This window comes from Phalacrocorax aristotelis, chromosome 3 (genome assembly GCF_949628215.1).
Source record: "Phalacrocorax aristotelis chromosome 3, bGulAri2.1, whole genome shotgun sequence".
Lineage (NCBI taxonomy): Eukaryota > Metazoa > Chordata > Aves > Suliformes > Phalacrocoracidae > Phalacrocorax > Phalacrocorax aristotelis.
The window spans coordinates 115,922,847-115,946,760 of NC_134278.1; the positions used below are offsets into that span (position 1 = coordinate 115,922,847).

The 23,914-nt window shown below is 52.1% G+C and overlaps 1 protein-coding gene across 9 annotated transcripts; it reads right to left on the reverse strand.

Annotated features, from left to right (window-relative positions):
- Nucleotides 1-201: 201 nt before the first annotated feature.
- On the reverse strand, nucleotides 202-23,870 carry VEGFA (vascular endothelial growth factor A). 9 transcript variants are annotated; one of them, XM_075089199.1, is made up of 9 exons: nucleotides 22,769-23,865; nucleotides 16,654-16,705; nucleotides 11,307-11,503; nucleotides 9,455-9,531; nucleotides 9,008-9,040; nucleotides 8,698-8,844; nucleotides 6,179-6,250; nucleotides 4,930-5,061; nucleotides 202-2,814 (listed from the first exon to the last, which is right to left on the reverse strand). In XM_075089199.1, the coding sequence occupies exons 1-9, from the start codon at nucleotides 22,832-22,834 to the stop codon at nucleotides 2,793-2,795; spliced, it is 798 nt and encodes a 265-aa protein (XP_074945300.1). In that variant the 5' UTR covers nucleotides 22,835-23,865; the 3' UTR covers nucleotides 202-2,792. The 9 variants fall into 9 exon arrangements, with proteins under 9 accessions (XP_074945300.1, XP_074945303.1, XP_074945304.1 ...); XM_075089202.1 differs by lacking the exon at nucleotides 4,930-5,061 and having other exon boundaries at nucleotides 22,769-23,870; XM_075089203.1 differs by lacking the exon at nucleotides 8,698-8,844 and having other exon boundaries at nucleotides 22,769-23,862.
- Between the last annotated feature and the right edge of the window lie 44 nt (nucleotides 23,871-23,914).

The following is a 23,914-nucleotide window of genomic DNA, read 5'->3' on the forward strand; positions in this document are numbered from 1 at the left end:
CACGCAAGTATTTTGCTGCCTACCTCCCATTCATTTCAACAGGCTTTGGGTACCTAGATGCTTTTAGAGGCTCTGGGCCCAAATCCAAGAGTCCGACTGGCAGATTGCTGGTGCCCTGTGGCCTCCAGAGGTGATGCTGGAGGGTCTGTTACGTAATGGAAGAAAACCAGGATGCAAGGCAGAAGGAGAAGGCAAAGGAAATCAAGGTCAGAATTAAATTCTTTAATACAAAAAAGTTTGTTTCTTGTCGTCGTCGTCGGTTTTTTTAAGATATATCTGTAATTTCTTTGTTTAAAAATAAATATGTACTAAGGAATATCTTGAAAAAATTCACTAGACACAATATGTAGTGTTAATATCTTTTTTCCCCGCAATTATTACAGATAAACAGTAGCACCAATAAATAAAAACAAATATTAAAAGGAGAGAGATTCAAGATGTAGAATTTTCTATTTTTCCTGTTTCTTCTTTTTACATATATAAAAAATTGTAGTGTCTATTTAATCCGAATCACACATATACATACACATATATATATATATACAAACACATAGCCAAATATATATATAGTATGTAGATGTATATCTAACCCTTGTCTCAACAGGAATGTGTAGGGGTAGGTGTTGGAGAAATCAATTAAATAACTGCCCATAACATGCTACTGACTCTGCCAACAATTGGGGAGAGATGGGATGGGACAACAGGGAGGTTAAATTTATACACAACCAGTACAAATAAAAAAAAAAAAAAAAAGGAGGTACGGCTTATAAATAGTTGCAATTAAAATTAAATATTAACAATGAATACTGAAAAATCCCTACTCTTTAATTAAATTATCTGTTTAATTTCTAATTTAAAAAGGGATATTAAATAAGTATATAAAACACTTTCTCTTCCCTCCCCCCCATCGGAAGCCTCTGTCTTGCGCACGATGCAGCATGAGCATTATACATTGCAGATACAAGCACCCACCCGTGTGTTTTTTCTTCTTCTGAAAGCCATCAGTCGGATGGGGAGTTCCTAGTGGTTAGTAGTCGCTTGTTGTGAGTCTGTTTTTAGACTGTCTTGTCTTTTTGGAAGCTTTCCGTGTAGTACATTATCAGGCGTTGAAAATTCAATTGCAGGTGATGTTTGGCAGCATTCTGACACAGACCGAGTACCTTTTGGATTATTATTATTATTAATAATAATACTTTTAATCACAGAACTAGATTTTATATATCCACATAGATGTACAAACACGCTTTCAGGGGGGTGTGTGTGTAAGCGCGTGTGTAAGGTGGGTTTCACATACACCACAGCGTATATTGCAGATACACACATAGCCAAGATTCTCACACATGGCTCATTCTGGCTGCCTTCACATTTGATTCCCCAGCCCAAGATGTGGAAAAGGGGCCTGATATTTACAGTACGTCATTAGAAAAACATCTTTACGTTCTTAACGGTCATTCACACTGGGCACACAAACTGAAGGCAGCAAAAGTTGCTTTCTTTTCCCCCCCTTCGATCTTGGCATACATATATATTATTTTTTATATATATATATATAAAAATAAATATATATATATAAAAAAGAGAGAAAAACACAAACATACATACACACGGACACAAATGCACACATTCACATACGCACACATACACCCCTGCTGTGTATATACTTTTGATTAATATCCCTTTCCAGAAATGTTCCGTAAGCATCTTGGATGCTCTTGAGTGGCAGCTCTGTGCATGAAGAAAGCAGACAGTGCTGAACAACTGTGTGGCTATGCACCGGTCCCCATTCTTGCATCAGCACACTGTAGGCCTTGTGTCCTTTTGCAGCCACCAAGAGTGGGAAATCTAGACTCCTGTGATACTTCCTTGAATGGAAAGTTAGTGCGCATCAGCTGCCCACCATCCTTAAGAGAAACCAGCACGTCTCTCAGGCAAAGTTTCTATAGCAAGTAAAATCAACGCAAAATGTACACTGACATCCCATGTCCCAGCAAGGCAGGCAGGTTATGAGACGAATAAGGGCGAAGGTTGGGGGAAGAGAGGGGAGGAGGAATCCTTGATCACACAAACGGCCAGTTCCTTGGCCTATGACCCATCGCACCCTAGGATGCCGCTCTTTGGAACTCCCTGCCCATCCTCTCCATCACCTCTACTCCCTGTCCCAGGCAAGCAGAAGGTGGTTTGTGGTACAGCACACTCTACAGAGAAACAGCGGAGGCCGCACAAGTCAGAGTTAAGAAGTTTACACCCAGCGTTTCTACTCAAGTCCAGTCTTAGCTTGTTTCTTATGCCCCAAGTAGCCCGCTTGTGTCCACAGCAGTCAGGTATTATCCAGTGAAGACACCAATAACATTAGCAATGTTAAAAAAAATAATCAGTATATATATATATTTTTTATATATATATGTGTGTGTGTGTGTGGTTAAGATATACATATATGTATATATAGATGTGGTAAAAATATATATACATATATATATATGTATATGCATGTATACACACATATATATGTATGCATGGGAAAACACATCAAATACACCCCTATAGTCTTCCTGGCTCTGTTATTTAGCAGCATGAAAAGAAAAAGTCAAAGAGTTCAAAACCCAAAGGTGAATTCTGTGCGGCGGGTGCCTTGGGGAATGTTCCTTCCGGAGTCCATCGTCCGTACTGAAAGTGCTGTGCTCTACCGATCCTTCATTTTTAGGGTTCATTTGGATTAGTGTTTTGTTTTGTTTTTTTCTGTCCAGAGAAATCAGGCTCCAGAAACAGGGCTGTTCCCCCTTCTTTTCCGCTGCTCACCGTCTCGGTTTTTCACATCTGTCAGAGAGGAGAGGGAAGGAAAAAAAAGAGAGGAGGGCTTAATATTTGTGATGGGGGTGCAAGTAGAACAGGGACGGGAAGGAATGGATGTGGCTAATGTGTTTAAGAGCATATGGTGTTAAGACACAGCATGATGTCACTGGTGGGGTGAAGTGCTGTGCAGATGGGGCAAAACAACTGAGAATCTTGACCCATGAATGGGTCATTGAATTCTATTCACCCAGGCTCACCTAGACAGGGCGGGGGGGGGGGGGGGGGGGGCAGAGGAGGATACTGGTACAGGCGTAAATTTAAGAGCAGAATCAGAGGCTTCCTCACAGATGAGCTCAGGGTCTTGTTTGCACCATCTCACACCATGCGCACACAGATACACACACAAACACACAGAAAACCAAGGCTAAGCAATGCATGCAGAAAGACACACTCCCTCAGCTCTCCACCTAGCCTGTTGTTTGGGTTGGAAGCAGTGCAGACAGACAAGGCCTCATGCAGGCAAGAAGGTGAAAAGAAAGTGCCTCTCGTTCCACTAGCTGCCATGAGCAGGGGTTAGCACCAGAGAACAGCAGCAGCAGCCTGAAGAAGCAGCAGGAGAAATTAGAATTTACCCTCCCCTGTACAGCCCAATTCTAAGTCTACGAGAAAGAGTATGAGCAACTTCAGCAAAACCAGCTTTTTATCTGGAAATAGATAAGCTACCCCCTCCTATGACTCCTTCCTAACTTTCTGGCCAACACACCAGCTCTGGAAACCTCCCTTAGTGCCAGTTACCCCACCACAGAGAGGGTAAGAGAAACTAGTAAACCCCTTCTGCCATCATGACTTCTTTGGGGTATTGTGTATTTGTATTTGTGAGTATTTCTCACCCTTCTAACTCTGTAGGGTTATTTCCAGTTATTCTGGGGTTTGGGAACAGGAGCAGAGGGAAAAAGCCAAAGTTAGGTCTGGTCTCACACTTCAGGGGTGTGTTTGCTGGGAGAAGCTTAATTCCAGAAGCTGCTCAGTTCTGGCCCCTCCATCAATTACTTTCCCACTGAAATTACAGCACCCCAGAAAATTCCTCTGTAGACAGAGCAGTTTCTACCACACTGGCAGTGCCAACACCTCTCTGCAGTAATATCTTGACAGGACGAATCTCCTAGGTCTCTGTGAAAGAGGCTTGAGTTCAGATTCACAGTCAAAAGGCTTGTTAGCAACCCCATTCCTGCATCTCTCTCTGGATAGGTAGGATGATCCCACACCAGAGGTGCACATACAGCTGGCGTGAGTCAAGAGACTCCACTGAGTTCACCAAAGTGCTCAGGTGAGAACCAGGAATCAGTTTCTGCGCATGTCTATGCCACAGATGGTGTGTGAGAGAGCACTCAAATGACACATGCACAGTATGGATCTCTAACTGCAGTGTCTTTATGTCTCTCACCTCACACCTGAAATACAGACCTCTTCACCTAGAGACAGACTTAATCCGCTGTATCCCACATCACAGCCCTGAGTGCAGCCCCTCAAACTACAACTCTGGCCAAGACATGGACAGGGAACTGAGAGCACAGTGCAAGAAGACAGGGTGCTCTCCCTGGCTTTTAAGAACAAAGAGGCAAAGGACATTGTGGGGACAGCCTTGAGGGAGGCTCCCGGCCTGGCTTTCCTCACTCTGCACACAGCAGAGTGTCCACAAGCTGTATAAAAAGGGGCTTGGAAGACAGGGGCAGTCAAATCTTAGCCAGCTAAGGATTTGCCTTTGTCCAACACTACGCTCAGTGTTGCATACAGATAACGCACAGAGGGCTAAAGACCCTCCCCCTGGCTACCTCAGCAACATGAACTCCGTTATCTTGTTTTATGGGAAAGGGTACCATAGATACAAATGCCCTGCCTCTGGGAGCCATCCTCGTCCAAGTCCTGACAGCACATATGAAACGCACAGCTGCCCTTTGACATAGGGAAGCTCTGTCCTCATCTCTGTTAGCACCTCTGCCCTCTGGCCCACATAGGACAGAGAAAAGAAGTAATCATACAGCACTGGTGCCAGAAGTCAGCAGGAAGCAAGCTCCCCCCTCTTTCTCTTTCTCTCTCTTTCTCTTTGTGTGTTTCTCTTTCATCCTTCAGGACACAAACCTGCAAGTGCGCTCGTTTAACTCAAGCTGCCTCGACTTGCAACGTGAGTCTGTGAATTTGCAGGAACATTTACAGGTCTGGGGATCTTGTACAAACAAGTGCTTTCTCCTCTCTGAGCAAGGCTCACAGTGACTGCAAAAAGGCAAAAGGAAAGATGTCTAAGCTACAGCGCTTCAGCAGAAAGAAAATACACATGCAACACCCTAAACATCAAAGCAATCCCCTTGCCCCCTCCCTCAGCCCCCATGCTGCCCACTGGAGTGTTGCGGGCTGATGGCTTTTCCAGCAGCACCCCGGCAGCCCCAGGACAGTACCCCCTTGCATTAGCGTTAAGAGATAGAAAACAGGCTCTCTACACAGTATTCACAAATGCTGCATTGGATCCATCGGCACAGGCCAGAGGGAGGAAGAAGGGGAAAGCAAGGATGGGAAGGTGAGAGGTCCCAACCAGCTATTGACATATAAATGAAAGGAGTTCTCTGAAGTGGGCTATGAGTAGAAAGAGGCCAGCAGCTAAACAAGTTAAAGACACAGGGTCTCTCCTCCCCTGGAAAGCAGCTGGGCTCCAGCATCACGTGCTTACCCCTGTAGCTGGCACTGCCCTCCTTTCTGTAAGCCCCATCCCAACCTTGCCACCTAGGAGTCTCCTACGGAGGGGCCATGAATTTACAATGCAGAATTCTGTGAACGACCATGAGAGAGGCAGAGCGAAAGAGACAGAGAGAGAGGGAAAGAGAAGCCACCAAATCCAGCGGAAAAATAGAGAAGAGAGAGCACCCCCCGCCCCCCCAGCTTCCCACCATCCCACCTCTCCTCTCCGCCTGTGACTCCACCAGACACACACACACACACACGCGCGCACACACACACACACACATGCATGGCAGAGGCCAGCCTGCCTGTTGCCAGTCATTGTAGCAGCAAGGGCACAAGACAAGACGAACTGGGGAAAGCAGATGACAGAGTTGCAACCGGAAGGTGTGGAAAAGAGGTACAGGGCACTCGCCCACCCACCCGTGCTCTTGTGCCTTGGAAAAATGGTCACCACTGATGATTAGAGAGAGCCAAGCAAGCTAAAGCCACCTTCCCTGAGATACCCTTAGTGCCAGAGCGGTGCCACCACCAGTGCTGCCCCTGCAGCCCACCAGTGACTGGGAGGGAAGGATGAGATTTGAGTGAGCAGCAAGCAGGCGGATTGGTTTGGGGGAAGGGAGGGAAGAGAGTCTACAAGCAGAGGACACAAACGTACAAGCTGTGTGGTTTGTACCGGCCTTTCTTGCGCTTTCTCTTTTGACCCTTCCCCTTTCCTCGCTTTGATTTTCTGGAAGAAAAACAAAAAAAAAAAAAAAAACAGAGAAAGAGAGAGAGAAGGAGAGAAGCGGCGAGATAGAGAAAAAAACAGAAGAAAATGCAAGGAAGGGGAGAAAAAAAAAATACAGCCATGTGCCTTGCTGGGAGGGGGGAAGCACATGAGGCAGGACTGGAGGGCAAGTCCCGGAGCCCAAGCACAGATCTCCACCTCGCACACACATTCACCAGCCCTCCTGCACTCCTGCCAGCGCCACAATCAGCCTGCCCACAGCCAAGCCAACGCCAGGGGACTCAGCAGGGACCTCCTCCAGCAGGGCTGCTGCCAGCAAAGGCAGATCTGCTGGAGACTCAGAGGGCCGCCTGCCCCCCTCCAGAGAGGGGCAGTGAGAAAGGGACAGGGGTTAAGGGGGAAGGAACAGAAAGCTTTGTGAAAGCATCACGCAACCGCAGTGAGCGCGGACAACGATTCCAGGTGATAAGCGCGAGTGCACACTGACTGACAAGAGGCAACCTGAGCCGGGTGGGCTCTCCCCAGGGAAAAGGAAACCTCTCTGACCTGATGCACTGCCCGGCACTGGGCCTAGGAGGGGGCAGCCAAGCTTGAACAGCTCTGCTGCAGGGCTGGTGGTAATCCTGCCTCTAGATGGGAGCAAAGGGGGCCTGGCCTCAGCACCCCACAGACAAGGGGGAGAGACCTGGTCTAGGCAGCAGTGCTGTGTGGGAGAGGGCTATCTAGCTCAAAAGCTCTGCTCACCCACCACACCTCCTGCCTGTGGTTTGGAGGACCCCAGGAAACCTCGCTGGATGACATCCCCTCTGGCAGCCTCCATCCTAAGTACCGAAGGGGAAAGAGGAGGGCCTGTCCTCGTTGCAACACCCAGGAGATAACCAACAAGCAGCTGTCAGATCTTCCCTCCTTTCCCTCCCTCCCCTCACCTTCCACAAGGATCTGCCAGACAGACAAGTGGACGGAGCCAAGGCACTGATTCTCTTCTGAAAAATTCACCAGTTGCTCCTGACTCTTGAGCAGGAGTTGGGACACGCAGGGGCTAGGATGTGCAGGTCTGGACACTAACCATGGATCCTTACAGACTAGTGACAGCACAGGGAAGGAGGGAAGCTGGAGCCTACACTGCTCCTTGAGCCACATTAGCACAGGACCAAGGGAGAGACATGCAAGGAAAATGCCCTAGGCAAAGTGTCAGACAAGTGAGCCCAGCACTGTGGCAGTTCAGCAAAGGCTCCCTCGTTCCCTGGTGCAGCCCACCTCAGGAGGGAGCTGTCAGGGGGACGTGGGGGGACAGAAGGGAAAGCACCAATAGCTGTTTCTTAGGCCCTGTTCAAGTCGTCTCACTGGAACGAGCATCAGAGCATCAGCTCACTCCCAGCCTCTGCCCTACATGCCAGGAGTCACAGGGAGGCGGTGAGGGGAGGAAAATCGACCTGAAGGGAGGAGAGGGGCACCAATATAACAGGACTTTCAATCCAACACAAATCAAAGCACACCAATCTCTCCCATCCCTTCCTTCCTTCCCTGGGGGAGTGCAGAACCAGCAAAGAGCAGGCAAGGTGCTGTTAGAAGAGGAAAGGGAACGCAACGCAGTCCGGGCTGGCTGCTTCACCCACACCCCATCCTCACCAGAGTTCACACAGACCCAACTCTCGCACACCTTCAAATCACAGAGCCACACAGACCGACCATCCCCAACACGGCCCTGCACAGAGAGAAGTGTGGCTGCACACAGCCCGATGCAGCCAGGAGCATGTTTCCAGGGAGAGGAGGAGAGGCTGGAAGGCAGCTAGAAATATACAACCACCAGGAGAGGGGTGAAAGAAGTTCTGTCACTCTCCTGGTTGCTCTCTCTGTCTCTGTTTCAGCCTCATCTCCCAATATTCACCCCGCTCCTCTCCAGCTCTGCACCTCTAAATAGCAGAGTCACTATCCCAGCCATGCGCAGTCCAGCTGACCCTCTCGCCCAGAGAGGCCACTCTTTCGTTTCTATGTTGTTCCACATTTTGTGATCGTCCCTGCAACTACTGCAGGACAAGTGCTTATTTCTCTACTTTCCACAACCGTTTTACTTTGGGGAGGAAGGAAAGGGAAGGTTGTTCCTTAACCTCCTTCAGGTCACCACAACAAATCCATCAGACTGAAAAAAAACTCTCATAAAAGCCTCCATGAAGACCCAGCTAGGACATCCACCTCCCTTTACACCCTCCTGGGCCCCCACCCAACCAAAACCAGTGTCGCATCCTGCATGGCATCAGCCCTACCTCCACCAACGCCTCTATTGCCACCTCTCGTTGTAGCCAGCAGAGTTCCTACCCAAGCTGCTGTGAAAGAAGCCAGCAAGTACTCACTCAAGCAGCAGAAAAAAAATTATTAATAAAGAAAGGCAGCGATTTGCAGTAACCAGAAACACCCTAGGAAGAGGGAAGGGAGAATTGGGGCTGCACCTTGAATCGATTCTGGTAGGACACACACGACGGGGCTTCCCTGACTCGGGATAAAGTATTAGGAATGACTGCCATGGCCGTGGGTCATGCAAGCTCCAGGTCTGGGGTATGAAGGAAGGACCGTCAGATCTGGGTTTCTGTGCCCACCTGGAACGGATTCAGAGTGTCGCCCCATGCACTACCATATGCCATTTCCAAAAACACCTTCTCAAAGTAAGTATCTCCAACCAAAGAAAAGGGCAAGGGGCAGTGGGGAGAGGAAACACCAACCAACTGCCAAAAGAGAAAGGAGGAAAGGCTTGTCACTTACTTTTCTTGTTTGTTTTTGACGTCTTTCTTTGGTCTGTGGGAGAAAAGAGAACAAAGGCCTCATTAGAAGGGAGCTTACCACACATGCTTCCAGTATTATCGCCAGTTCCCACCAAGTCCAGGGAAGAAAATGCACAGCTGGCATTGCAGGATGCCCATGGCACAGGTTAAGTGGTCCTTCTCAGTGTGTTTGCCCTCCTGTTGCACCTTGCTGGCAGCCAGTGCCAAAAGACCCCATGTTGCAGGCTAGCATTGTCCACCTGTGATATCTAGAGATGGAGGAGCCTTGCCAGCAAAGGACTTCTTTTCCCAGTCTCAGCCATCCCACTGCAAACCGACTGAGGAGACTGCTGAAGCCTCTGGACAAAACTCCCAACCCAATGGCAGAAAAAAGGAAAGGCTCAGAATAAGTTTATCGAAAGAAAAGCCAGTCCTGCTCCATTCTCACCTGCAGTCACATTTACTGTGCTGTAAGAAGCTCATGTGCGCTATGTGCTGACTCTGATGGGGTTTAATTCTCATGATCTGGAATGAAAGAAACAGAGAGGGTCACTGCCCATTCACTATACTCACAGCTCCAAATCAGCCCACTGCACAGCAAATCATTTGCACCCCAGGTGCTCCTGCGAAGAGCATGGTAGAGTGTGAGCTGGCTTTTAGGACTCATTCTCCCAGTCGGGGAAGGCCTTTGATCATGGGCAAGCAGCAACACCAGGCTTGTGCCAAAGCTCTGTTTGCTCATGCATGCGAGGTGCCAGCACTGGTGGATTGCCTTGGAGACAGACATGGGAGAGGGCGTAACACCATGGTAAGGTTCTCACTGAGCCATCTCTGGTCGATGCTAGAGAGACGTAATGGAGCATCCGGCCTGCTCTCACATAAAGGCACGCTTCAGTCTAATGCAAACACCCAAAGCAAAAGTTCCATATTTGACCCCTTTTCCCTAAGCCACCACTCCTTCCCAGCTGACATCTCACTTTCCCAGTGACTCGACACACAAAGTAAATCTGGTGATCTGTGCTTAAAACAGCCCTGCAGAGACAGGCATTGCCCATCCCCCAGCCTCATGTGCCTCCAGGAAAGTTATAATGGAAGCTACGCATGTATTGTCAGTCTCTCAACCAAACCCAGAACGTGGCTGGACACTAGCTCTAACATTTGCACCAGAGATCTGCTCATGTGCCTCTGACCCTTTACAGGCATGTGGGCATACCAGCGAAAAACTAATTCAGCAAGGAAGAAAACCATCCATAGCCACACCATGCTAGCAGGCTCTGGCCCAGGCTGGAGCCTGCAAGTGGAAAAGCAGTATGGGGAACCATGGAAGGGCACAGACAAGTTCTCTGCCAGAGTTCAAACACAGCTGAAATGACAAGTAAAAAGACCTTGCTGGCAATCACATAGTCCTGCACATCTCTCATCCATATCTAAAAGTGGTAGCAATATTTACAGTGGCCATTCAAGAGGCTGAGGGACAAAAGTAGGTGAGGGAGCTATGGGATAAGGGTAATGGGAACCAGCACCACTGTGGACACAAGCTGGGATCCAGGCTGGCAGACAAGGGCAGTGACAAAGCTCTCTAAAGCAGGGTTTGCATCTTCCCCACGTGCCCAGCCTTTGCTATCACAGCCATCTCTGTGTCTTCCAAGGAATGAATTCAGCAGCCTCCAAACAAAGGAGGAGGACACGCAGAGGCTGAAAGGCTTTTCCACTTGACACTGAAGCAGTGTGTTTCTTAGAGCCCCTATCCACCCCTGCTGTGCCAATGTAGCTAATGACCCAAATCCCCTGCTCTGTTGGTAAAGGCTGACCTCACATGCCCTCTGGGAGAGAGTACTGACAGGCTTTCCCCTTTTGCACTACTCAGCTGCCTTTGGAGAAACAGCTGTGTGGACCAAACAGAGTTATGGTAGAGCAAGGACCCAAGGAGTATCTTCTTTGGGGACTCGGAGATAGCAGCATCAGAAATGCTTCTTTGCATTCTCTAAGCACAAAGTTTTCCTTTGCAGAAATGCTCCTTTGCACACTCCTAGTTACCGTATTTGGGCACTTGTGAGGTCAGAGCCAAACAGCAGCTTCTTCTCTTAGCCTTGAATAGAAATGGGCAACTCATCTTTTAACCCTGCATGGTGTAATGCTGGACACAAGGGTCAGGAGGGAGGTAAGCCCTCCTGAGCCAACAATCTCCAGTTCCCTGGGGTAGTCTGCCCTTCCTCTGAATTAGCTGGGACTTGGAGTGGCTGTGATGGTTGACTTGCTTCCTCCATCCAAGCATGTCAGCTTGCAAGCTGGGGCCTCACCTCCATCGTGACGTTGTACACATCCACAGGGACACATTCTAGGCCCTCATCGCCGCAGCAACCTGCACATCTCATCAGAGGCACACAGGATGGCTTGAATATGTACTCCACCTCATCAGGGTACTCCTGGAAAATGTCCACCAGGGTCTCAATTGTCCTGCAGAAGCTGCGCTCATAGACTTCCAGGAATTTGATAACTAAAAGGAGGAATGGAGGGAATAAGTTAATGCAAACTTAGCTCAAGAATATCTAGTGCTTTGCCCAATAAAACAAGCCAGGCAGTTGCAACACATCCACCCTATGCTCTTCACCAACAGCCTTGCACGTCTAAGTCCTTTGTCTCTGCCCTACACACACACACACACAAATCAAGTGGGGAAGAGAGAGAGACAATATCTTCCTACCACTGCGTCAGGGCAGAGGCAAGATAGTCAAGAGAACCTCACTATTTGCCTCCCTGGCACCATGATGTGTCCCACAGGTGCATCCTCCCCAAACCCCTTCCCCGCTATCCCCCATACTCTCGGATACGCTGCCACTAAGCATATTAGCTCATCCAAAAAGCACCTGAGACTACTGCAGATGATCTGCACTCTGGATTAATGTCCTTCACCGGTTTGCCTTTTACCCCCTTTCAAAACAGCCAATGGATGCCCCCGTAGGTTGTTGAAGGCAAGGGGATAAGCCAGAAGCATCCTTTCTACAGACCTCATCGCAGAGATGCTTCTGAGACCAAGCAGAGGGTTCTGAACCACGCATCCACATATCTTCACTCTTCCTGTCAGCTACCTCTTTTGCCCGTGCAGAATATCCACCTCAACAAGGCACGTCAGAACCACAACAGCACCTGCTACAAGTCACAGCCTCCATGTCTCCACAGTGACCACTTTCCCAGACCAAGGAATCAAGCCACCCACTGAAAGATTCAAAGCAGGCCCACAGCACCCCCAGGGTTAACTAGACCATATACTTGGCTACTGAACCACAATGAGGTAGTGTGGGAGGGGGAACAGGGTGGATCTGCCATTATCCCCTGCCTTCCCTCTGAATGAAGCAAACACTAACTGCTTGCGATCTGCACTGATTTCACAAGTGTTTCTCAATGTCTCCCAGTCTCTTGCCAAAGCTTCGTTTTGCTGCTTGGTCAAGGGTTGGACAGATTTAAAGAGATGACAGATAGGATAGGTAAGTACACATGCACAAAACCCAGCTGCAAGTATAGTTCTGCAAACAGTGAGTACCTGGAGCCCTCCAGGCCTCCTAGCTCTACCAGCAGGCAGGCAAAGAAGGACATCTCAAGTAGAGCAGAGGATAAGAGTACACACAAAGAGATAGTACCTGCCCCATGCTGTTATGCACTATAATGATCCACCTGTACAGTATGCAGAGTCCTACAGCACCAAGGTTGATAACTCTGAGTGATAAGCACAAACTGCTTGCATCATGGAAAAAAATGGTCTCCAGTAAGCATTTCTAAAGTGCCCTGAACTTGTGACAAACTGGCATAAAGGTTACTTTGCCACAAAAATGCAAAAGCTGCAGGGCTTGGAGCTCACAGCCCGCAGTTAATTGTTGAAAGTTAATTCTAGGTCATGCAGAGCTGACAGTGCCAGTGCTGAGAGTGGGTACAAGAGGGGAGGAGCTTCTATCCAGGGAGTCTAAAGTGTCAGAGAGCATGAGCAGCTATTAAAAGAGAAAGTGGCTTGTGAAAGGGAAATGTGGCCTGGCAGGCATGGACTGCTTGCTGGTATTCCTCGTCCAGAAGACAGCGTGTTTCTGTGCCTTGTTCCTTCCACTCCTCTTCCCTCCTTCCCTAACTGCAGTATGCCTCCTCTCTATTCTATCTTGTCTGCAGCTACCTCCTTCTTATTGTCACCCCTTCAGAGTGACCTTAGTCATCGCCTATGTTCCAAAAAGTTGAACAATTTAACATGTGGGAAATTCTGCAGGCACAATGACAGCCACTGAACTCCACTTTTGATTATTCACAGTGTGCCAGCAGAAAGGACCTAGGAACTCTAGCAGTAAAGGCAGAGTTCTAGATAAAAGTCTTTACAGACCTATGTTGAGGGGAAGGAGGGAAGAAAAGAGGGAGGGAAAGCGGCATTTACCTGTGCAGATCAAATGCTGCTCACCGCAGTAGACTAGGGAATAAACAGGCAGAAACCAAAACAGAGTAGCAAACTGAAACTGATTCACGTCTGCCAGCCTTTCTAAATGTTTGCAGTGCACAAGCAGATGGATTACACCAGAGAATCTGGACTACAGATTGGCCACAGAACAGCACATTCAACTTCTTTTGTGGAGCCTTTACTTTCACGGCTGCACCCTGACGACTATGCTTGAGATCTGGGAGATCTGACACGACCAAATCCTTCCCATAAAGAATCAGGGAGTTTCTGCCTTTACTTTAACATATGATGATTTTCCATAGTCTGAATCAGCCTCTGAAAAGGAAACGGGGAATCTTTCTCCAGCTGCCAGTCAGAACATCCTGCCATGAAAGGCGCATTGCCTCGATTTCACTGGACACAGAGCATTCACACAGAGACTATGCAATGCTCCGTAGTTCATTTGCACAGTTAGCACCCAAACCGGAGCACATGACTGAGGTACAGTCACTCTCACAGCAAAGCCCTGCTCCTGCTATGGTACCTACACTTATTCCTACATACCAGGAGTCATATTCCATACGTTGCCAGGCTGATTCAGCCTGTGCTTCCTTTCCATTGGTTTTGTCAGGGACATTAAGAAGGTCTGTCTTTCATGGGGAAACATAGGAAGGTCACTGAAGGACTAACACCACTTGGCCTGCTCCCTTCCTGCAATTTGGGCTTCAGCCCACATTAAAAGTTAATCCGCATTTAATCCACACCCCTACCCTACAAAACACCTCCAGATTTGAGTCAGAGGTTCTTCTTTGTGAATGGAGGGGCAAGTAAGGTTAAAACACAGTCAGGGCCCACATTAACTCTTCAGGGCAGACATAGCCACAGCAGGCAGGATTAAGTCAAAATTTGGAGCTGTCGAGTGGGAACATGCTAGACTAGAAAAGGAGCAAGTCTATGATCATTTTGCCTCCCCCCCATCAATGGCTTAGCAGCAATACAGACACACTGTTCTTTTAAAAATAAAAGTGCAGCCACAAGTGCTGGTGGTTTCCTTTATTTATACCAGACAATCTTTTATCGTGGAACAAACAAAGAGTGTTTGTCTGACTCCTCTACAACTTCACATGTTTTGTGAAACATGTGGAAGGCTCTCTTGAGCACAAAAGGGTAGGGGCTGAAGCTAAAATTACTGTCTCCAGCCAGAGTAATCCCCAATAAAAACCTGTCACAGCTCGACATCTCAGAGCAAGCACAAAATGGCCAAAGACACAAACCCACCTTTCACCCCAACCCCAAAGACTCCAAGAGCTTCAGTGGAAGGAACTGCAGGACTGTTGTTGTGGAACAGAGGCACATCATTGTCTCCTCTTCACAGAGAAGAAAATGAGGTACCAAGAGAGGACCTCCAAGGTCATACAGCAGGACAGAAGTAGAGACAGGAAGGTAATACCAAGAGTCCTGATTTCTAGCTCACAGATGTATCTGCATTGCAGAACAAGAAATAGCACCAAGGCAACAGCACCATAGTTTCACTGTTCACATTGCCAGACCAACTTCTTCCATGATCTTATCAGCCTTCTTGTGACAGGGAATTAAATTCTGTTTGATTCTTCCCCTCCCCGGGAAGGTAGTTCTGACAAAATAAACGGCACAGATGAGGCCACTAGCTCTTTCCTACCAACAGCAGAGGACTGGTTACCAAAATAAGCCTCACAGCAGGCTCCATCTTGATCCCTCTGGAGTCACTGAACCTTCTGTCAACTTCAGCAGGAGCAAGGGTCAAGCGCAACAGGCAGCAGCCTGCCAGCAAATCAGAAATTTTGCCCATGCAAAATGGACACCCATCCCAAACACAGACTGCTACAAACCTCTGGCAATGCACATGCAGCCTGTCACACCAATAAAGCTACATAAATTTAAATCGAGTGCAACAAAAAAGGAGCCAATCTGGGCCCACACTGCTGGAGCCCTCTGCTGACCTCCAGCTGGAACAACGCTGGAGGTCACAACCTGTGGGGACCCCGCAAGACCTTCATCAGACCCTGCCATGCAGCGAGTGGCCTGCTCTGCTACGAAGGTAAGGGAAAAACACGGTCAGGATGGTCTTGAAGCAGCTGATGATCACCTCAGCCTGAAGGCTCCAAAGTCCACAGTCCTTTTACCCCACTTCTGAACCGAAGACCGCAGGCAATGAAAGTGCAAGCAACACACAGGGCTCCACCAGAGAGGGCACTTGCAGGAGGCATCTCTGATTAACCTGTGGGCTGGCTGACTGATCTTCTGGTCTACAGTTACTTACACAAACCAACGAGGTAGTGGACACTGCCGCAGCCTGGCCTTTGGGCAGCCAGAGAGACACAAAATCACAACAGCTGCAGAGGCACCACCACCTTTCCTCACCAAGCAATGGTCCTGTCTGTACTGGACCACCAGCAACAAATTAAGCAGAATCTATCAGATCACACTGCTGTCCCCTGAACCCTCTAAGTCTGCTAGCTCAAACTGGAATAAAAGGGTTATTTTTTTCACGCCTGGCTCTGTACAGTGCTTAGCAATAGCCTGACTGGGGGGGTACTGGTGGCCGTCAGGAGGCACGGCTCTGGAAAATCATCCTGGGCTGTGCTTTTTTTTTTCCTCCTCTCCCCGCGGAGCCCTGCTGCCCGGCCGTCTGGGGAGAGTCGGGGCGCTGCTTCAGCCTTTGTTCGGGGATCAGCCCCGGCCACCCAGCCGGGCACCGCCAGCGCCGCCAGGGAAGAGGTGGGAGGTGAAGATGACAAATCCCTTCCTACGGCACTGTGGCGAATCCCTAGCAAACTGCTCACCGCTACTCAGCTCTTTGTGTGTGCATGCGTGTGTGTATATAAATATATATATAAATGAGCATGTGTATGTGCACCAGCGCACGCACGCAGTTTTCCTCAGAGTTGTGGGAAGCCAGCGGCGGGTTGGGCCAGCCCTGCTGCCCGCCCCGGCCCCACGGGCACCCCAGCCCCACGGCCCGGCCCCACGGCCGCCCCAGCCCCACGGCCACCCCAGGCCCGCGGGGTGGGGGGCGCGGGGGGCGGCGCCGCCGCGAAGGGGTTAATGGCGGCGGCTGCCGCCGGCAGCCCCCCGCTCCCGCCGCCGCCACTCCCCGGGAGGTGGCGGTGTTGGCCGTCGGCGGCTCCCGGGGCTCGGGCCTCCTTCCTCCGAGCCCCCGGCCACCCCCACCCGCCGGGAAGCCGCCCAGCGCTTACCTTCATTGGGTTTCCGCTCCCCATCCCCCAGGGCAGGAGCAGCCTTCGACAACTGCAAAGATAACAGAAAATCAGTCACAAGGCGGAGCCGTTACGCGGTCCCGGAGCGCGGGAGGGCTCCCGGGCCCGCCGCCGCCGCCCCGCCACGCCGGGCAGGAGGCGGAGGGAGGCCCCGGCGGGAGGGCGCGCCCCCCGAGGTGAAGCCGTTCCCCTGCAGCCGGCCTGGCGGGGACAGAGGGACCTTTTGTTCCCCCCCTCATCCCCCGGGGAGCCGAGAGGGACACGGGAGGAGCGGGCGGGACGGCCCTGGGCCGGGGGAAGGGGCAGGCGGGCGTGAAGCGGCCAGGCCTCCGGCGCGGGAGGGCCCAGAGAGGTCCCAAAGGGAGAACCGTCTCCCCCGGGAGGCGCTTTCGGCGATTACAGTCAAAACCCAGGGAGCAAATCTGGGCCCGGGAGGAGAATAACGACGGGGGTGACTTTCTACCGCTGCTATGACCGGCGGGCCTGTCGTACCAGAGGCTCTTTCCCCCGGGCCTACATTTACCCCCTGTCAAGGTGAATCTCTCCCGGGAGGGAAGCAGGGAGGGCGGAGGAGGGAGAAGGGCGGCCAGGCGCGAAAGGGCATCGCTCCCCTCAATGTCACATATGTCTGCGGGTGGCCACCAAGGTGTCGCTATCTGGCCGGGTGTCAGGGCGATTAACTGTGACAGCACCGCTTCGCCGACCCATGCTGCCAAACCGCCCGGGCTTCCCTCTGCTCCTCTGGCAGGGAGGGCACCGCACACCCTCACCTAACGGGCCCAGTCCCCAGCCCCAGCGTGGCCTGGCGGCACTGCGGCTCCGTCCCTGCACCCCCCACCGCGTCCCCGGGACAAAAACCAGAAAGGCCCCAAGCTCCACATTCACTCCTGCTGCCCTGTGGGGGCCAGGGGCATTTCCACAGGGCTGACGCAGGCAGGAGTGGCGACAGGTTACCCACCCCCAGAGAGGGATAGAGAAGCATTACACCACTTTATTAAGGAAGTCCTGTTAATTCCAGGTGAAACAAAAACTCCACTCTTCCTGCTCTGCATGAGGGTTCTAGCTCTGACGTAACTTTCCAGCCAAGTCAGGTTTCCCCCTGCTGTTCTGAAGCATAAACGGAAAAATGCTCAGCTTTCTTCACTTCTCTGAGGTATGTTGCCACCTGTGTGACGCCACCCGCACCAGAACCCGCTGCCTTTCAGCAGAGGCCCAAAGAGCGTGGAGATACATACACGCAAAATACTGTTTCATCAGCAGTATGCTGCATTTAGGCTTAGGAAAAGGCCCTCTGATCTCGTAGCCGGACACACAAATGAATTGAGCAGGCCAAGTCCACCTCAAGCTCACAACAGGAATCTGCCACCTATGGTCCTAGGCAGCACAGGACAGCAGCACCATCAGAGCAGCCCAAAGCCTCATCTTTTAAAAGGAGGGGGCAAGAGAGCCAGTGAAGCCCTATAAGCCCCTCTCCCAGCCATTCCTTTGTGTCTGTGCACAGTTCCCTTTGTCTAAGGTCCCCCTGACCGAACTCCTTGCTTCTCATTTCAACCCAAGTCTTTGTGTACCTGGGCATTACTCACCAGCCCAGACCTGAGCCACCCCATGTGTAGATCTGTTTCATCCCTGGGGAGGAGAGGGCTGTGTGCCCTAGCTCAGTGCTGTGACAACAGTTTAAAAAGCAGGTTCCTAGAAATAGTTTCATTCCTGAAGTGTGAAGGTCATTGCAACAGCACAAACAAAATGGAGGCAGCGGAGGTTGCAGCAGCCTTCCAAAGCCACTCAGCGCCTGACAGTCTAGGGGTCAAAAGAAAACCGCATCAAGGGCAGAAAAACCTCAATCTGTGTCTTAGCACAGGAAGACGATCACGAGCCAAGTGAGTTTATCCAAGTCACAACGCCCCCAAGACCTTTCGCAGAGGGATTTTTCGGTTCACACACAGAATGACCATGATGGACTGAGCAAAATTAGCTCGGAGACTCCTTAAGCGTCATTCTGCCCATTCTCCATGCGAGGCTGCCCAGCTAGCTGCCAAGCCCACCACCTCCTCACATGCAAGCACAGGCAGTGCACAGGTGATGGGAAGCAGAAGCAAGCCACACACTTTCACAGCTCACCTGCACCTAACCAGCACCTCACCCTGCCCCTGACATACTGGAGCAGGAGCCAGAACACTCCCAGCACTCACCTAGACCTGGGTTGAAATCCCACCCAGGGAAAAGGAAAGATCAGTACGAAGCCTGAGAGTGCTTCTGAGTATTCCCAGGGGAGCTCTCTGAAGAAACCTGAAAGGTTTCCCAGAACTACCAGTAGCATGCTCTCTGCTCCCTATACCAAGAAACGTCTCTGCCCTTTTCACAGTGCCTTCCACCCGTGGCTAGTACCCTAAAAGCCTGTCCACTAGAACAGCAGGTGAGGCAGTGGGTTTTGCCTCAGTTTAAACCAGGCTGCTACATATCAGACAGGGCAATAGTGAACCAAAAGCCTTCCAAGGGACAAGCAGGCCCGACGCACCCTTCGGTGGTAGCCTGAAGGTCACACTCTCCTCTGCTGGCTTTTGGCATTACCCAACAGGTCTGTTTCAATTTCCTTCCAACAGATCTTCAACATTTCACAGAGGTGTGGAAGCAACCCCTGGACTCAAGAGCAGGACAAATGACCCCAGGAATGGGGCTGACCAAGGGGAAGCTCCTTTCTGTGCCCTTTGCAGGTCACAGCAAATGCACGTCCAGCGGCAAAGTAAACCCCTCCCCTAATAGATAAACCCACCTCACGCCATCTGTGTGTCTGCACCTTCCCTGTCCCACTTCTCCCTCAGTCCCTGTCCAAAGCAAGTTATTCTCTGAAGGGAGAGAAAAGGTTAATCAAGCCATTCCTCTCTAACCATCACCCCCCTCACCACCACCACCAGCACTCATTCTCTCCCCTCCCCCTAATCTGTGCAGCCTCATTAAAAGAGCTTTGTAACTGTTTAGGACTGGAACAAACAATCCATCCACTTCGAGAGGGACTCTGGGACAGGAGTTAAGGCACTTTTCGTCTTAGGCGCTAGAAATTCTTCTCAGCGGTTTCTACTTAAGGGGGGGGGGGGGACGGGGGGACGGGGACAGGACGGGACCAGGACTCACTGCACTCCTCCACTGTATGTGCAGACAGCGGTCAGTAATCCCACAAGCTGCCAGCACAGCCAAGGGACCTCTGACACAGAGCAGGATGTCAGGAGAGCAGATCTGGGGTTTCTCAGGAATCAGTGAACCCCCCTGAGATATCAGCACAGGCTTCCCTCTCCCCTGCTCCCAAAGGAGCACCTCTCCTGCTAGCCTGTCCTTGGAGGATGGGCCCAGAGCAGCTCTGGGGAAGGTGACCCGCTGCATGCTGGCTGCCTACGGGCTGGGGAAGCAGATTCTGGTGGCTCCCCATCATGGCCTGGTGCAGAGGCACACCAAAGGCATGGAGCCTGGTGGGTTGCGGTCATTAGCAGTCTAGTCACAGGCTCGCCCTCCCTACCTCTGTGTCTGATCACTGCCTGTTCCCTGTGGCAATACAGCTGGTGTATCTAGGTCCCTCCGCAGTTCAGGGCAGGAAGGGAAGAGTTCCCAGACCCTCATCATGGGTTACCTGCCACCAAGACCCTCAAACAAAGGAAGATGGGGAACGACCTGCCATTCTCCTTTCTCTTGGAGAGGGGGAACTGGAAGGGGACAACAACGCAACCCCTCTAACCCTGTGGGGTGTGAGGGCTCTGCACCACAGCTCAGCACAGGCAAACAGCTGGGAAGGTGGCACTGCAAAACCACCTTTCCCTCCCTCTCCTGCACAGAAAGGCTATTGCCACCAGTGGAGGCAGACACCTGTGGCATCAGCACCGCCCAGCCCTGACCATGACATGATTTCTCACCGTCCTGGCCTCGCTGCAGGAGCAACCCTAACAACTCCTTCAGTAATGAGGCATCCCCCTGCCGCCTTCACCAGAGGAGGACTACCGTCCCCGTCCTTGGCCTTCAGGAAAGCTGTCTGACACACGCCGGACCCCACTTTCCCAACTCAGCCTCTGCCAGGGCTTTTATTTAATGCTCTCCAATGTGCCTGGCTAGCTAGATAGGTTTTATTCAGCACAACAGTCAGATTAACAGTACAGATAAATATTATCATCAAAGCACAAAACCCTAGTCCCGGCATGAAGAGTCATGCCTTCTGCCATGCCCAGAGTCATCGTCAAGCTGCCTACGTGAGATCTGCTAGTATTTCTAACGTCCCCATCACCGTGGTGCCCAGGCAATCAACAGACAAATAAGGACAGAACCAAAGGGCAGACCTCATCGTCGATCTGCCTGAGCACTTATATGGCCCACATCGCCCAGCCATCTGAACGTCTCGCAATTTTTCATGTATCTATCCCCGCAACATTTCCCCCCGTGACCCCGCTGCCAGCCCACAATTCCTCCCTACTTTTTCCCACCGTTATCCTCTTTCTTTTCTCATTGGCACCATCCTCCTGCCTAGGAGGAAAGGCAGCACCAGGCTTTTAGGCAACTCCTGAGGACAGACAGACCTGGTTTCTAATTGATCCGCCGTTTCCTCCTCTGGGGAAGAGGAAGGGGAGGGGAAAAGGAGCAAGGGGAGGGTTAAAGGGTATTATCACTAGACACGGATACAGAGTTGTCTAACCTACAGAAGGGGAACAGACACTACTGCACAAGTCTACTGAGGAGCTAGAGGCAAAGAAACCCCTGTTTTAGGTGACGGTGGAAGAAGTCTTGGGAGTGTGGAAAGAATTGTCCCACAAGCCAAATCTGGCAGGCAGGTGGCATGGAGCTGCTCTGTGCCACACTCGGGTGAGAGCTGCGCCTCCGTTCCCATCGAGCACAGCCTAATGTGCGGCTGCCACTGGAGAAAGTAGAGATATAACAGGCTAGAAACAAAGCGTGCAGCGCCTGCATGACTTCTGTTACAGCTGAAATGGCTCCTAATTGGGGAGTTACCTTCCAGCATCGGTGCTGAACGAACAATGTGAATAACTGATTAATTTGCAAGCGACGTTAATTTTCACGCTTAGTGGGAGATGATCTGGCCCATGTTCTCCGTGAGGAGAAATGGCAGGAGAAGACTAACCTGTTATAGCCTTTGAAACGTAATCCACGCCCGCCTAGGGAACAGCCACTTTCACGTGGACACACTGTCTTAAACCCCTTAATATCTCTTGGCAACACAGCCCTCTTGACTCTATAGAAAACAGATTTATAGGACAGGTTTGCACAGAAAGCTGCCTTTTTTCTTAAAAAAAAAAAAAAAAAAAAAGAGAAAGAAAAGGAGGAAGAGTTGATTTCTAATCCCCCCGGAATGACAATGAGGCAAAAGTAAAAGTGACTGAGGAGGAAGAGGAGAAAAAAATGTGCAGTTTTGTAATCTCGGTGCAGGAGATATGTTATTTTGAAAAAAAAAAAATCAATCTGGAAGACGTTCAGGATCCATTTTGTCCTCTTTGATCTCTATTTGTTTTTCCAGCTAGGTATTTTGAACTCCACTCGGCGGCACGAACCCGAGCCGGGACCCAAGGCAAACACCGCCGAAACACCCTTTTGCAATGTCAGGAGACCCGAGGACGGGAGGCGAGGCTGATGCAAGAAGCCAGCGCGCTGCCTCCCTGCCCCGCCGCGCCGCAGCGCCCCGCGCCCGGCCACGGCCCCGCCAGCACCCCACGGCCCCGCCGCCCCGGGAGCCCCGCGCTGGGGGCGTCCAATGCGCGCACTTGTGCGTGGGCACTCCGCACGGCGCTGCCGGCTGCTTCGGGGGCCTGAGAAGCGCCGGGCACCGCTTCTCCGCCCCCCCCCCCTCCCCGCCCCGTAACCACCCCACACCCCACTCCCCACTGCAGCATTGCACGCACGCACACACACACACGTGTGCGCTGCAGGCACCCACCCGGAGCCGGTGCCGGCGGCACCGTACCGAGCAGGTGGGACTAAAGGAGGGGGAAAGGAGGGGGGGGGGCAAAAAAAAAAAAAAAAGAGTGGGGGGGAAAAGTCTTTTCCGCCGCCCGATCCCCCCCCGCCCCGTACGCGGGCCACAAAAGCCCCCGTCCCCGCCACTTACCTCCGCGCTCTGCAGATAGAGCAGCGCCGCCAGCCCCCAGTGAATCCAAGTGAGCAGAAAGTTCATGGTTGCCGGCGCACGCCTCGGAGCGGGGCCCGCCGCGCTCCGCCTCGCCGCCGCCGCCCCGCCGCCTCCCCGCCGCGCTCTCGCCCGCGCCTCCTCCGTGCCTGCCGCCGCCGCCTCCTGGGGTGCCGCCGACCGGGCGCTGCGAGGGGCTCCGTGCAAAGGGGGACTCCTCTTCGGGGTCTCCGGCTTCACCCCTCCATAAGGCCGGCTCTCCGCCGGCCCCCGCTGCTGCTTTCGGTGGGCGCTCCGCCGGGCCGAGCGCAGGCTCCGCGGCCGCCCCGCCGCCGCCGCCCGGCCCCCGCCGCCGGGCAGTCCGAGCTCCACAGCGGCGCCCGTCCGCGGCCGCTCTCCCCGCGTCGGGGCAGGCAGGCACCCGCGCCGCGCTCGCTCGGGTTCCCGCACTCACGCTCAAAGTTTGCGCGGAAAGTTTCTCAATGCATCTCTTTTTTTTCCTGCGCCCCCTTCTTCGCGGCGGCTGCCTCCGGCGGCTCCTCGAGCCGGGGTCGCCTCCCCGGGGGGAAGGGGCTGATCCCGCCGCCGCTCGGCCCGACCCCTCTTCGCAAGTCGGGGTGGTGGTGGCGGAGGGGACGAGCGGAGCGCTTTCCTCCTGCCCTCTCTGTCTCTGTCTCTCTTTCCCTCTTTCTGTCCGCCGCTTTTAAAAAAAATCAGAATAATAATACAAAAAAAAAAGAAAAATCCAAACTGGTTAGAGAGAGAGGGAACCGGGGCGGGGGGAGGCTCCGCAGGAAAGGGAGGGAAAAAAAATCCCAGCGGATCAAAGTATAGGTTGGGGAAAATAATTTAAACGAGAGGATAAAGCAAGGCGGCAAGCCAACAGCAGGTCCCGGTGCCCGGTACGGGCTGCTCCCGTGGCGCGCTGTCCCCCGCCGGCGCGGCGTGCGCTCCTGGCCCCGGCGCGGCGGCCGCTCCGCTCCGCGCTCTCCAGCGGCGGCTCCGCGCAGCGCAGCGCCCGCCCCGCCGCCCGTTCGCCGGCGCTCTGCAACTGCTCGGGGCGGCCGCGGGGAGAGACGCTCGCTCAAGTCCCACCCTCCCCGGCGATTCCCCTCCCTCATCCCCTCC

What these genes read in the sequence shown, in the direction of transcription:
- VEGFA (XM_075089199.1), bottom strand. Translation starts at nt 22,834, where the DNA reads ATGAACTTTCTGCTCACTTGGATTCACTGGGGGCTGGCGGCGCTGCTC. An exon ending in GGAGCGGAAACCCAATGAAG is followed by an intron (nt 11,504 to 16,653) that starts GTAAGCGCTGGG and finishes TCCTCCTTTTAG; the next exon opens with TTATCAAATTCCTGGAAGTC. An exon ending in CCTACCAGAATCGATTCAAG is followed by an intron (nt 6,251 to 8,697) that starts GTGCAGCCCCAA and finishes TTTTTCTTCCAG; the next exon opens with AAAATCAAAGCGAGGAAAGG.